General features: G+C 28.9%; 1 protein-coding gene and 1 non-coding gene across 3 annotated transcripts; both read left to right on the top strand.

Moving 5' to 3' along the window:
* The first annotated feature begins 3 nt into the window (after positions 1 to 3).
* LOC111034061 (mediator of RNA polymerase II transcription subunit 1) lies at positions 4 to 8,217 on the top strand. 2 transcript variants are annotated; one of them, XM_022315088.1, is made up of 10 exons: positions 4 to 28; positions 165 to 307; positions 1,401 to 1,534; positions 1,648 to 1,783; positions 2,944 to 3,190; positions 3,293 to 3,485; positions 3,551 to 3,752; positions 5,013 to 5,190; positions 5,258 to 5,480; positions 5,540 to 8,217. In XM_022315088.1, the coding sequence occupies exons 1-10, from the start codon at positions 4 to 6 to the stop codon at positions 8,070 to 8,072; spliced, it is 4,014 nt and encodes a 1,337-aa protein (XP_022170780.1). In that variant the 3' UTR covers positions 8,073 to 8,217. The 2 variants fall into 2 exon arrangements, with proteins under 2 accessions (XP_022170780.1, XP_022170781.1); XM_022315089.1 differs by lacking the exon at positions 4 to 28 and having other exon boundaries at positions 198 to 307; positions 1,401 to 1,478.
* A 1,687-nt stretch (positions 8,218 to 9,904) lies between these two features.
* On the top strand, positions 9,905 to 9,988 carry Trnal-uaa. Its single transcript has one exon. It is a non-coding gene; the product is annotated as a tRNA-Leu (tRNA).
* Positions 9,989 to 15,062: the final 5,074 nt, after the last annotated feature.

The following is a 15,062-nucleotide window of genomic DNA, read 5'->3' as shown; positions in this document are numbered from 1 at the left end:
ATCATGAACACCGCCACACAGTCAGCAGGTAAGATCGTATTCTAGATTTCTAGCTAGTATTTTTTCGGCCACCTAGAGTGTCTAGACGTCAGTCGACGATTACGAACGTATGGAAATGTTGAGATATTAAATAATATATCATTTGGTGTTCATGTCGGCCACAGTCCTGTTGCACAATGGGTTATCGGAGGATAAATCGAGAAAACTACAAATGCAGTTGATGATGGAAAAGTTGCGTAGCAAAGCTCTCCAGTCTCAGTACAAACCGTTGACAGACTCTATTAAAAACATCAAACTGGCTTTACTGGTAAGTTGACAAATATTTATTAAGTACTTACGTTTGATTGCATTTTATATCAGTATGGGTTGCTTAATAGTATTTTTGAGCCTATGAACAACTATAATGATTTTTGTGTTAGAATCAGGGCCTATTTTACATAAACTGTGTGTGTGTGTGGGAGGGGGGGGGCTGAAGATAAACTTATTTGGCGTCTCCAACTTGTATACATTTTATTGCTACGCTAAATCTAAACTAGTCTCAAAACTTTCAAATACTGTGTATGTTTGGGTATAAATGTATCACACTAATATTATGTGTATAAGATCCTTATTGTCATACATTTTACATAAATTGTATTATATTATATGGAAAAAGTGTCAATGGTACTTACATTAAAACATTTTACATATTTTTGGTGTCTCTTGATAATGTATTTATTATTGAGGTACATAGATAACATTTCCTTGAGTACTAGGTTCCGTATTAGTATTATACTACATTTTAAGAGCGATTATAACTATGCAACCCTTATTAAAGTTAACTTTTAGCTTAATTTGGTGTTATAATTATAGACAATCAGAATATTAAATTAACTAATTATTTAACTAATATTAATATCTAATGCTTTTGTTGATGATTACCTATGGTGATTGAAGTTACAAGAGTTAACTATGTTTAAGATCGGAATATTGGAATTTAATTTTTCATAACTTTTTTTTTTTTAATTTTAAAATATTATATTTGGATTCTACACAAACATGGTAATAATGAAAAAAAAATTAATATAATAAAATAAAATAAAATAATGCATTGCTTAAATATACAAAGTTATTGCACATAACCCTATATTTTTTATCAAACACAATAAAATGTCAGCATAAGGGTACAATCATGGCCAAGTCATATGCTCGGAATGCCGGTGAAGTTTTGAATAGATTTTAATAGAATGAAATTTGGCCAGATTAAGAATTAAGGATTCTCCAATACTTTAAATAAAATGTATATTGTATTTTATATTGTATATTGTATATTGTATACTATATATCTTATTTTATGATGTATTATGCACCTTAAATAAATTTAGAAATCTAACTAATTTTGATTTTTTTTTTTTGATTAGGAAAAACGTATTAATGTAGACCCAAATGAAAAATGTCTTGTTCAAAAATCTTTGGATCTACTACAACAAAATATCAAGGTGACTACTTTGCAGACAATGATTGAACGTTTAGACAGTGTTAGCAGGCATTTAGGGTAACTTTAACTGTTTATTATTGAAACGTTTATGCTATAATATTACATTGTTAGTATTCTGTTAGTCAGAAGATATTTATGAACTTAATGATTTACATATATTTTTTTTTTAGTTTAAAGTTTACTGTTGGACCCTCTGGCAAAGATATATTTGTTTCTTCAGATATGTTTTATTTGGAAATTATATTAGAAGACAATGGAGGAGTAAAAGATGTAAAGATTCATCATGATGGAAAATCAGAACCACAAGTACAATTTATTATATTATTTTTACAACCTTGGTATGATGATCAGATATATCTGGGGAGAGAGGGTTGAAGCTAGGGCTGGCGGTATTCAAAATTTTGATACCGGTATCCGGTATTTGTTTATTACCGGTATTTACGGTATTACCGGTTATACGGTAATTACCAAAAATACCATACCACGGTAATTACCGAAATTAACGAGGTGAGGTAATTACTGGAAATATAGTACATACCGGATCTCGGTAAATTTATCAGTGTTTGCAACCTAAGAAAATTTACCTTTAACATCTAAAAATCATATGTAATTAATTATTATCGTTTAAGACTTTAAAACTCCCAATGTTTTGTGATATGTTGAAAAGGGGAGGGGTAGTTTCTAGAAAAATAATTAATTACTTCTACAAACAAAGAGGGAGGGGATCGTGAGGTAACTGATTTTATTTTAATCTATTTTTTTGGTATTCGCAACGCTAAAATGTTTGAGAAACTCTAATCTAGATGCAGGCAACGGTCTGTAAATTGGCAGTTTAGAATATTATATTATGTCATTATGAATATATAAAAATAATAAATAATAAATGCTAGTATTTTCGGTAATAACGGTAATTACCAAAGCACGGTATACTGGTATTCTGAAATACCGCTAGCCCTAGTTGAAGCTCCACTGACATTTTCATTGTAGCATTTTGTGAGTGGGGGATATGTAAAGGAGAACAAATAATTTGATAAAATAAATATATTTTTATTGGCATATTAAATTATGTTAATTATGTATTAAATTTTAGAATGTCCAATATTTGCTGAAAATATTAATTTTATTATAAAGATATGGTTGCTATATTCGTTTAACATTCTTCGCATACTTGCACTCATACTAAGCATATATATCATACCATTCGATTTACCAGGCTACCATTTTTAATTTAAGACATACCCTTAATGATTTCTTGCTCTTGTTTTACATTTTTTAATATCTATCCTAAAATAATAATTTTTTTTATAAAATTGTATCTTGATTGTATTAATGAGTTTGTCTACAATAATTATTTAGGAAAAATAAATTATGTTGTGTATTCCTTAAATATTTATAGGTACCAATAATTATTTACTTAATTATATTTCTTTTAAATGTATGTTTTGATAAGTATTTACGTGTTTTAGAGTTGTGCTGATTTGATAAAAAGTCTTGCCAACTGTGACTTTGCTGATTTTACATCCCAACTTGAAGGATTAGCATCTATTTATCAATTGAATGCAGATAAAATGGTTAAATGTCGTGCTTTTAATGCTCTTCAAACTCTAGAAGCTGATTTGGAAACGTTTGCCCAAGTGCATTACACTTATCATAAAGATTTAATATCAATGGTACATAAGACTCCATTAGGAGTAGTCAAACCTAGAAGAGGAGGTACTTAAATAAAATTTTATGAATTAAATATTAATTCACAATTATAAGTGTCATAGTTATTAATATAACAAAATTTATTTAAATTAATAAATATTTTTATAGGACATCCAATGAAAATAATTTTCTTTGTTTCACCTTATGATTTATTGGATGTAGAAAATAATACTATGATGAATTTAGACAAGGAAACTCTTGATGTCGGTTGTTATGCTACTGTATGCATTGAAGCAGCTACCACAACCAATGTCCAGTCCACTTCATTATTAAGTGCTACTAGAAATTCATCTGGAATAAAGTAATTTGATATTTATATAAACAAATAATTTATATGTCTAGTAATCATATTAAATTTTTTTTTAGTACACCAATATTTGTACCATTTACCGTCCAAAACAGTATTACTCTTCCTGCAGTATTTGTATTGAGATTAAACGAACCTATGCCAATTTGCCTTCAATTAGCTGAAAATATAAAATCTGTTATTGAAATGGATTTAGAAATGTCTCCACCTAGATCTTTGCTTGGAATGATCATTGAACCAAGTTCACAACCCCTGAGTGTTGTAAGTTTAAAAAAATAATAAATATGATATGAATAACTTTTTTAATTTCTTTTAGAGATTTAATGTCTCATTATTTGACAATCCAGTATAATGTTTTCTGTAGCCTGTAATGTGTATTTTTATACTTGTAGATAACTGTATTATTAATTTAATAAGAATGTCAAATTTTTAAAATAAATAATGCAGCAATCTCCATATTATGCTGGATGTTGCTAACTTTTTTGATTCATGATGCATGGTAGTAATGCTATGATATAAACATTTAATGCAATGAAAAATTATAATTTTTGAGTTGCCTACAGTGCTTGAATTGGAGGAGGTTAACAATTTTTTTTTACATGAGCGAGGGATAGTACAAACTTGTGTTCAATTTAAGTATGGAGTGGATTTAAATTGTTGTGAATGATATGAATTTTAAATTTTTAGTATCAAAAATATTTTTTTATGTTTTTTATAGTTTAGATTACTTTGCTATTTTTTATTATAGTTTGCTTGTAGTAACACACTCGTTTTTTGCCTGGTTTAGTATTGCACAAATATGTACAATAAAGTAACATATTATCAAATACCAGTGGACTAATGTTGACAATAGACAATGGAATGGGTCTGAACTACAAATTAACACGTTATAATCACTGATACTTTCATTTTTTCTTAATTTCTTCTGAAACATATTGGTAATCAAAATGGAAAAAATAATAATAGTAAAAAATGACTTTAAGTGACTGAATATATGAAATGTAATGAGGAAACATTTTGAAAAATAAAGTGAATATAAAATATAAATCCATATATCGCCTACGGATCTATGTTAAATAATTTTTCACTTTTGACACAGTTTTTAAATTGTTTGATTGAGCACCTCTTCTTAATAATTCCCAATTCAAGCACTGGGTGTTCTTACAATTCTAAAGCATTGTTAAACTGTAAACTGGTAGGTACTAAAGTTAAAATTTTTGCTAAGAATACTAATAATGAAATTGTTAAATTTCTTCATTTAATTAGTTTCTAAAATGACTCCTATATTTAAAGCCAGCTTCAATTTTACCAAATATTACCAAATATAATATTATGTTGAAATAATTGTATAACATATCAACGCATAAATATGCACTAAAAAGTTAATTAATTATAAAATAGTTAACATTTAAACTTGGAATATTTTATATTTTAATAATTTTATTCTATTAAAAATAGTAAAATACAATCTTTATTCTTTGTATTTTTTATTTATTATTATTGTTGTTTTATTTCTGTTAGACGTTACCAGATCAGCAGCATTGCTATTTTTTGACAGATTCCAATCTAAAAGGTGTATTTATACAAAACATAAAATTTACACATCCATCTCAAGTAACTAGAGTTATAGCTTATCTTCGACAACAAGCATTATTCAATTGTTTGATTCGTTCATGTGTGCGCCCTGAATGTCAGCAGGGTAAGTCTTATTAACATTTAACTCTGTTAACATAGTTTATTGTAATATAAAGTAAATTAATTTCCAGAAATTTTCAATACAACAGTATTTGAAATTGCTGCATATGAAGAAATGTCTTGGCAACATTTAGTTGTTTCATTTGAGCATCCAATTGAAGAAAGTTTAGCAACTGCTGAATTTGATTTATCTGATATATCTAGACTGCAGTGTCAGGTTTACACATCTTCATCAGAAACAAATGGTGAATCAGTTTTAACTTCACCTGAATTTGCGAGTAGAGTACTCCAAAGGTTTGTAGTTAAAGATTATATTAATTTTGAATACAATTAACTAACTATGATTGTTTTAGGTGTTTTTCAATTCCAATAACAATGCGAAGTCTTATCCAAACATGGGAAAGAGAAAACCAACAAAGCCTTGAAACTAATATTAAAAATAATTTATCTGGAACTGGAGGATCAACCAATTTAGGGGATAGCTCTGATTTAAATCAACATTTTGCTGATCCTTCAGCTGGTCCTGATTTTTCATCTGATCTAGATGTCAAACTTGAACCTTTAGATGGAGCTAGTTCTCTTGATTGTTTTCCAGCATCTATGATTCAAAGGGATTTAGACCAATATATTTCAGACCCCTCATTTTTGCCTGATATAGATTTTAATCAGTTTCCGATGGATGTTGATCAAGAAGAACAAAAAGAGCAGTCGTCTTTTAGGGATGCCAGCCTTCAAGAAGATCCACCTGATCCCAAAAATTCACCAACTAAAACTGAAGAACTGATAAGCATATTAGCAGATGATAATGGGAAAACTGAAGATGAAAAACCTCCTCCGGACACAGGGCAAGTTATAATAGAAACATCAAGTGATGACTCAGTTGAAAAAAGTAGTTCCACAGTTTCTGGAGAATTTGATGCTATAAATGAAGATGTTGAACAATCCAGCCAATCATTATTTGAAATTGATGATGATGGCCCAGATCTTCATGATCTCAATGATGTTAAAGAGTTTATTAAAATGACAGCTAAAGACGTGGCATTAGTTTCTATGAAAGACGATGACAAAAAAGATATTACTTCAGATAAAATGCACCAATCGCCCTCAGTTAGTATAACGGCTGTGGATTTAAGTTCTATTCCTTCTCCACAAATATTACCACAAGTTACTGTTGACAGAAGGCCAAATATTGAAGTTATACCCATACCAAACGTACCTAGCTCTATAACCATAACTCCGATTTCTGCTAAGACTATAGCTGAAGAGAAGTCCAAGAAAAGTAAAAAAGATATTGAAGGTAAAATAGAAAAGAAAAGGAAGAGAAAATTGGAGACTGAAACCAATGTACCTGAAAAATTAAAAAAACACTCTGGGTCTCTTAAAATGTCAGACTCCAGTCGTTCATCATCACCAAGTGATTATGCTTCAAATCAGTTACCTTCAAGTACTATGATGATGAAGTTGGGAACAGCTCAAAAATTAAAACAAAGTACATCCCCTACCTTATCTATTAGTAGTGTATCGTTGCCTAATTCTAATAAGTATACAGTAACTTCACCTAAGTCAAATTCTGGCAAGCCTAGTTTGTCTGCGTTAAAAATGTCTGTTCATAGTCCAAAAAGTGAATCAAAGCAAAAGAGCAAAGAATTTTCTAAGGACAAAGAAAAAAGAAGTTATGCTTCTAGTAATTCTTCGTTGAGTCAAAGTCCTAAAAGTTCAAAATCAAGTTCAAAAAAAAGTGATATTGAAGATCTTGGAACTCCTGTTCCTCCGGACTCAAATAAGGCTCAAATGAAGTGCCGCAAGCTGAGCGCTGTGATAGACCGTTTATCAAAAGACAAAACTGCTCAACATTACTCAGTTGATTCCGAAGTACCTAAAAATAAAGAATCTACTCCAAAAGCTTTTGATAAAGGGATAGCATTGAATACTAATATAAATATGAAAAATCCCGAATCCTACCAAGTTAAACATAGTTCTGACGGAATGAAGATAACAATAAATAAAACAAGAACAAAAGAGTCAAAACAAAAAAGTTCTGTGGCTGGTTCTCCTAAACCTGGACCAAAATCTGGAAGTTTAAGCGGATTAAACAGTAAAAAGAATACCTATTCAATCCCTAAACCTGGTCCAAGTTCTTCTCAATCTAAACAATCATTTAGTGTACCAAAAAATAAGTCAAACTTGACTGTAACCAAAGTAAAATCTGGATCGGGTAAAATTAGAAGTGAAAAGTCTATTTTTGCTAGAACTGAGATGAGAAAATCTAGTCCAACGTCTAAAGACGAAGAATCTCTAAAAGTAGTTAATCCTGTTGAAAGCATTATTAAACATAAATTAGATACAAGTAAGTTTCAAATTCCAAAACTTTCTGCTCGAGCTAACGCCGATGAAAAAAGATGTACTGAATCAAAAGCTGATACTTCTAAACCCATGGATTTGGCCAAGAAAAGCGATGTGGACAAAAAGTACAATCAAGGTGATTATATTTGCCAGAAAAAAAGTACTACAGAGCGATTAAACTCATTACCTGGTATAACAGTTACAACAGTTGAAGAAAGACTTAAACCTAAGGAATCTGCTTTGAGTAGCCTAAAAATTGACTTACCTTTAATCTCTTTCCATACCCCAAAAGCTGATACAACTGTTGAAATGTCGGAATGTAAAGACTACTCACAAAAAAAAGAAGAAATATCGAATAACTCTGTATATCAGCAAAAACCTGTTACTCCTGTTACGACATATGCAACGACACCCTCTGTATCCGTACATATTCTCAAATCTCCTGTACCATCACCATTATTAGTACCTTCGCCACATTCAGCATCACCTTCAATTACAGATGAAGAACTTATTGATGATGCATTCGTGCGTGTTGGCAAATGATTGTCAATAATACAAAAGCCAATTGAGCCGATTGGCTTTTGTATTCAAAAACAAAATCAATTTCCAATTTATTAATATGTAAATACTGTACAATACTTTTTTTTGATTTAATCTCTTGATGAATAAAACTTTGTACTCCTTAATATGTTATCATTGTTAATAATTTGTCATTATAATTTTTGTATTATTTTTTATAGTGTCCTTTTACATAACTCGTATATATTATATTTAAATATTTTTGTTTAAAGTAAGTTTATTGCACTGTATGAAAAAAAATAAAATCCAGTTTTATTTTTTTTATTTCAAAAGCATTGTCAACTTTAATATTATGTTTTATTAAAAAGTTTGATAACTAGATATTTTATTTCAAATTATGAATGTAACAGTTATTTAATGTTTAGTATTCTGATCTCGAATATTAGAGAGAACAAATATATTTGAGACGAAGTTAGACTGTTCAATTAATTTGCATAAGTTGACCAACCAACAACTATACCTGAAGTTGAAATATTTTCTATAGTATATTTAGAAGTTTTATTATTGTTTCAAATTAAACAGATCAATGAGATATATTAATAGAGTTGATATACCTAATTTAGTAAGGTTAATTTCTTGGAATACACTATTTACAGTCCAACATAATATAACCTACAACCAGTGCTTGATTTGGGGTGGTTACCAAATCTTTTTACATTTTTTTTTAGTGTAGGTACCCCTTCTATTTATTTGAAAAGGAATGCTGGGAACGCCATTTACTATGGTTAATTTGTAAACCATCAGTTTTCTGATGAAAATATACCTATATATGTATATAGCTATAATATTTGAATATTTGAATCGCTTATGAAAAAAAAAATTGTTTGGTAAAATGCTAAGAAATTGTATGATGACCACATAAATATAAGCATATATCTATGATTGTGCCATAGATACATTTTATGAATTAAATCTTTATAAATCGAAGGTAATATAAATTATGTCATTGGATGATGTAATGACTCGTCTTTTATCTCCAATAACCAAGTATAATTATTATTAATACTATGTACACAGAATAATTCTGTGCTATGTATATTTTGTAGAATAATTGATTAGGTAACAATTTAACATTTGATGTCCTAAAAAAAAATAATTAATAAACAAGTGTTTTTTCTTTTAAAATAATTTTGTATAATAAATTTAATGATTTCCTGAGATTTGTGTGGTAAAGGGGGCTATCGGTAATGTGACAGTTAATTTGGTGTGGAACACACGTTTATCAAACATCCGCTGAGTCCCTCTTCTAATTTTTTTCTAAATCAAGCACTCCCTATACCATTATAGAAGAGCTACTCAGAAAAAAAAATTATGATTAAAACAACAATATATTAGGAAGTATTCAGACTGGGTTTAACGTTAATAATGAGCTAATGGTTCCTTAAACATGATTTAGTGACCCCTGTGATTGGTCTATTAAATTAATAATTTTTTCATGTTACCCAGCATTAATATTTTATTCGTTTTTAAGGTGCTTAAAACAGTAATATATTTAAAAATACTTAATAAATATACACGATAAATTTGAAAAGGTGATTTTTTTTCAAACTTGTCACTTACGGCTTGTATTCTATTGGTTATTTCTATTGGTTTCAACTTTAAAGAATAGTACCTACCTACTTGGTGTAAGATTTTTAGAACAATATTTATTCATTTCTTCATTTCTTCATAGACGAAGGTATATGTAGTGAAGGTTTACTTTTGAATAAATTCATTAATTTAACAATTTGTCTTTAATTTTTAAGGAATTTCACGTACATTTTTAAATGCGTGTTAAAACCCCGGTATTTGTATGTGTCAGGTTGGCCGAGCGGTCTAAGGCGCCAGATTTAAGCTCTGGTTCCCAAACGGGAGCGTGGGTTCGAACCCCACACCTGACAAATTTTTTGCCTTTTTTTTATATCCCATTAATTTTTGTTTGTATAATAGAAATGTACCTTGAATTCTTCTAAAAAAAACAATTGAAATTTAGTGAGTTGGCCGTTTCATTTAGATTAACAATACAGTCTCCATCTAACGAGTGCCTAACATTTCAAATTTAAGTTCAGCAGATCACTTATGGCTTAGTTAGTTAAAAATTAGAGTGAATCGACATAATATTATGAAACTTGATGGTAAGAGAATTGTCTGTGTTTGTATGTTGGTTTTTTGCAATAGCTCAATTTTTAGTAAGTTTATGCTTAAATAATATTGAGTATAGGGTAAATTAAAAATGCTCATAAGTCATAACTTACTTAAAAATTGAATTATCGTAAAAAAACCAATATACCAACAAACACAGATAAGATTCTTGCCAACAAGTTCCATAATAGGCTGATTCACTTAGTTTTCAAACTAATGTGATCTGCTGAGCGTAAAATTTGCTATATTACGCACTTGTAAGACGGAGACAACACATGTGGGTATAACGTCCTCTTAAAGTCTTAACTGATGATACCTATATTCAACTGTATGTAAGTTGATGTAGGTATACATAATATAAGTATATTACCTATCTGTACTTACTAAACTATAGTGTTTTGTTATTTGTAATATTGTATATATCAAAATGTTTAACTGTATAGAAGAAAAGATCTAAAAATGTTTAGTTTAAGTTGGTTTCACTCAGACTTCTGATGTGCTCCTAGGTACCTACTTTTAACTTATATAGGTTATTTTAAGTTCTAATAAATAGTGTTAAACGCATTAAAACGCTTGCTATATATTACGCCTATCCTAAATTATTGTCCATAGTTCACTCTAAGTCTCTAACTCTATGTAAGTATTTGCCTAGTACCTAAATGATTTTTATAGTTTGTCTTTCGTCTGGCTATCTGAGACTTAGCTATACTCAGGTATTCTCAAATCCCAAAATCCTTGTGCAAGCACAACTTTAAAATGCGAATTTCAGAAAATGATTTCTTAGTGCACACTTCCGACGTGGTACGAAGGTACCGTGAAAATTCCAAGTCTCAAGCTACATCATTGTTTGTTGCTCTGTCAGGATGAGTCACTTTCTATTACATTACATTATATCCTCTATTCCAACCAGCGTTGCCCGTGCCAAATAGATGACCCATGGCCAGTGGGCCGTGAGACTAGCTTATGATTGTGCCAGCAGTACCTGTATTATCTGGTAGGCAATCCATCTGAGGTGGATTGCGAGCCTTGCGATTTGAGTTTTTATGCACCTCGCAGGGCTCAACATTTCAAAGTCGACTTAGAAAGTCTATCTAAAGTTTCAAAGTCATACCAAATTTGTCGTTTTCACTTAATCCAATTTACATCGGATTGGAAATAATGTGCCATCACTTGTCCGGTGGTTTTTGATATCCCTGTATAATCCGACTTAGCCCATGAAAAAATTTAATACAATTATACAAAATACGGGGTTACTATTTTGTGAACATACATTTTAATTAATTTCTAATCGTTACGTTCTCGAGCATTATGTTAGGAACATAAGAAAACGGGTGATGTTTTTTATTTTTGTTGTACCTCGGTTTAGATTTTAGAGCTCTTGGCATATTTTGGTATGCTATTCAAAAAACTTTATAAATCTTCCAGATAACTCCAAAAACAACGTCTGAAATGTTCGTCGAAATGGATAGTATTTTTTGAATCTATAGGAAACATAATTATTATAGAAGAATTATTTTATAAACAAATTCTTATATAAATGCAATAATGTAATGCATGCTTTATTCACTGTCAGAGTAACCAATAAACAATGGTAACTACTAACTATTAATATATAAAAAAAATTGTTTTTCTTTTACAATAATTATAATGTGTAACCAATGGCAGCTATTTATATGTATAAAAATTCAATTTCCATCGTGAATCGTGAAATCATTATTTTTGCTCCATTTTAAAATGCAAATTTCAGAAAATCCTTTCTTATTGCACATCATCTAGATCATTAGACCAACCATCATTCCAAATTTCAAGGTCGAACATTTTGTAATTTTTGAGATATTACCTTGGTTATTTTCGATTTAGTTAGTTTTTTTCCAACAAATGTCGATAAAATAAATTTTTTTTGTGGTCAAGAAGTTTAAAAATGTAATAGGTACAAGTATAGGTGGCTCAAAAGTTATTATCATAGCTATTTAAAGGTATTATTAGGTACTATTTTTTTTAGTATTTATGAAGTGTTCAATCATGAAAATGTTCAATTTTTATAGCTAAGGCTTGTTTTTGGTTCAAACTACCGCCTTCTTTTATACCTATCTGTCTATATGTTGAAAATTTTAAAAATAAGTTCTTTGAAATCACTTGTGCAATATAATGATTATGCAAACGACGAACAATATGATAATAACTAATTACTTAATAATCCATTTGGATTTTACTGATTATAAGCTAATCTACCTTGTAACGATCATATTATATAATTAAACTTTTTTCACCCTTCAGAATATTATAAACTCATAAGAAATATAACTCATAGAAGAATGTAAGTACCTATATTTTATTATAATATGTAATTTTTTTTTTAAATATGTGGTAAATAATAAACTATGTTTCATGATGAAAAAATAATAAAACGTAAAAAAAATTTTAATTTGGGTGGAATTACTATGATGATAAAATATTATTGACTACGAAAGGACAAGTAATGAATAAATATTAAAAATTATCTTAAAGATAGATATTAGATATTTAGATCCAAAGAAATAATGAACATGATGGTAATATTGGTATACTAGTAATTAAATAGATACTATTTATTAATATGTGCATGTCTTGTTATAAGATCAAGAGAGGGACTAAAAAAAATGTAGGAACCCCTGAAATTCTAATGATACAGACACATATATATAGTATCTGATCTAAACTCTAAAGCAACGAGAAACGGTACGAAGAGCAAAGGGAAATAGATCGTGCGATCAACGATTTTCAAATGCATTATTTAATACGAAAACTTGTTTGAAATTATTCAACTCAAATAATTATTATGCACATAGGATTTAGTTATTGCCTGTATCGGAGTCGACACTGAGTGAGATAAGGCTGACAGCGGATGAAATAATTATACTTATAGTCTGCTAAATAGATATTAATATACCTAGGTAGTCTTAAACATAACCTATAAGAATTATTAAATTCGTTTGATTTTGTCATTATTACCATTTACCTGTAGAGGTATATAAGATAAGATAATTTAAAATCACGATCATATTATATACACTGGATTGATTTTAGCGAGTCTTGAAGCTTTAATCCAGTGGCGTCATTTGGAGTTTTTAAAGAAATTTAAGTAGGTCAATTTTTTTTTCATCTCCAGGCAACTTTTTCTTTATCATAGGTACATAGTTAATACATAATATTAGGTACAGGTATTGTATTTTATGTACGTATATGACACATGTATATTGTTGAAGGGTTGAAAAATGTAAAATATCTTTTGTCATGCATACCAATAATATACATATTTGCAATAATAAATATACATTATTACCTCCATATGTATAAATAGGTACGGAATATTATAAATACGTATGTATTATGATTTTAATTAACTATTATAAATTGGCCATCTCAGGTTTATGCATTTTATGGCATTCTAATAAGGAGCAAAAAAGGGGGTGCTCAAAAATTGTCAGTTCACACAAATGTTGCCCATGCAAATACAATATCAATATGATATATTCTATGAGTCAACCAGGCAATTTATCTGAAATGCTCAAATATAACGAATGTCGTTATGTAGAAACATCTGCCATCCACCCTTCCTGACTACATCATTGTTGATATAGGTTTTTAAAATTAAAAATATTGTATAATTTATAATACTACTAGACGTATAATTATGGTGTTTAATTTTACATGTAGACAATGCTTATAGTTACCACCACATTACCACTCATTCACCCATTGAATTACCTATATTAAATTCGTAGTACTGCAGATAATCGATAATAATTGTTATGGTAATATCTGTGCTGCTTTGTTTAACTCAAGAATGTTTTTTTTATTATGATATAGGGGTGTATAAGATATCGGCTAAATTAAAATTATTATTTTCACCTAAATAAAAATAAAATAAATATTCGTTGCCCTTAGGTATATTATTAACAATTTATCGTGAACGGACATTATACGTTACATTATTGTTTTTATACTAAGTATGTATTGATAAAAATGCAAAAAATGTTTTTTGTCTGAAACGTATTTTGTACTGGTTTTTTTTTGTTATTGCAAATATTGATAACGTTATTATAATATTGTACACTACTACCAATACGGCTGTCGAGAGATTTGGTTATGTGGGTCGATTGCTATTGTATATATGTATATTATGTATGTGTAGTTCATTATTATATGTTTACCGAAAACTGATATGGATTTCCTATTGCATAAAAACAATATATAATATATTATTATTAATTAATAAATATCTTAACGCCGGTTTGGAAATTTATTCATAAAATTTGCGATTACAAATGTTTTTAAAATAACATTATCTTCTTTTATTTTATGGGGGATTCGATAAATAAAAAAACAATTCTTCGACTATATAAAAATAGTAAATAATAAAATTATATATTTATAAAAATCTATACTACATGTATTGATAAAAAAACAAATGTATATAAATTTAAAAATACATCACGATATAATATCGTAAAATTTGTTTAGGGTTTAACCTATTTATAACAATAATGACATGACTCTATGTAATTTTGTTTAAAAATAATAATATATAGACGTATATTATCATTTTTGACTGATAAAAATAAAATTGTACTTTGCTTCTTACAATAGCATATAAAATATAATTCTTTATTTTAAGATTGGTTCAGTCAGCACAGATGACCAATTAGGTTATATTAGGTAATAAACAACCAACTAAATAACAATTAACAGAATCAATTATAAAATATATGTTTAATACTTCTATGTAAGACTGTATGTAAGGTCAAGGCGTGAAGAGTCTCGCTGCGCTTGTCTTCGTCAATACATAGGTAA

The sequence above is a fragment of the Myzus persicae genome, unplaced genomic scaffold (assembly GCF_001856785.1).
Source record: "Myzus persicae strain clone G006 unplaced genomic scaffold, MPER_G0061.0, whole genome shotgun sequence".
Lineage (NCBI taxonomy): Eukaryota > Metazoa > Arthropoda > Insecta > Hemiptera > Aphididae > Myzus > Myzus persicae.
This window is presented reverse-complemented; position numbering and strand designations above follow the sequence as displayed.

What these genes read in the sequence shown, in the direction of transcription:
- LOC111034061 (XM_022315088.1), top strand. Translation starts at nt 4, where the DNA reads ATGAACACCGCCACACAGTCAGCAG. An exon ending in ACATCAAACTGGCTTTACTG is followed by an intron (nt 308 to 1,400) that starts GTAAGTTGACAA and finishes TTTTTTGATTAG; the next exon opens with GAAAAACGTATTAATGTAGA. An exon ending in AGAAATTCATCTGGAATAAA is followed by an intron (nt 3,486 to 3,550) that starts GTAATTTGATAT and finishes ATTTTTTTTTAG; the next exon opens with TACACCAATATTTGTACCAT.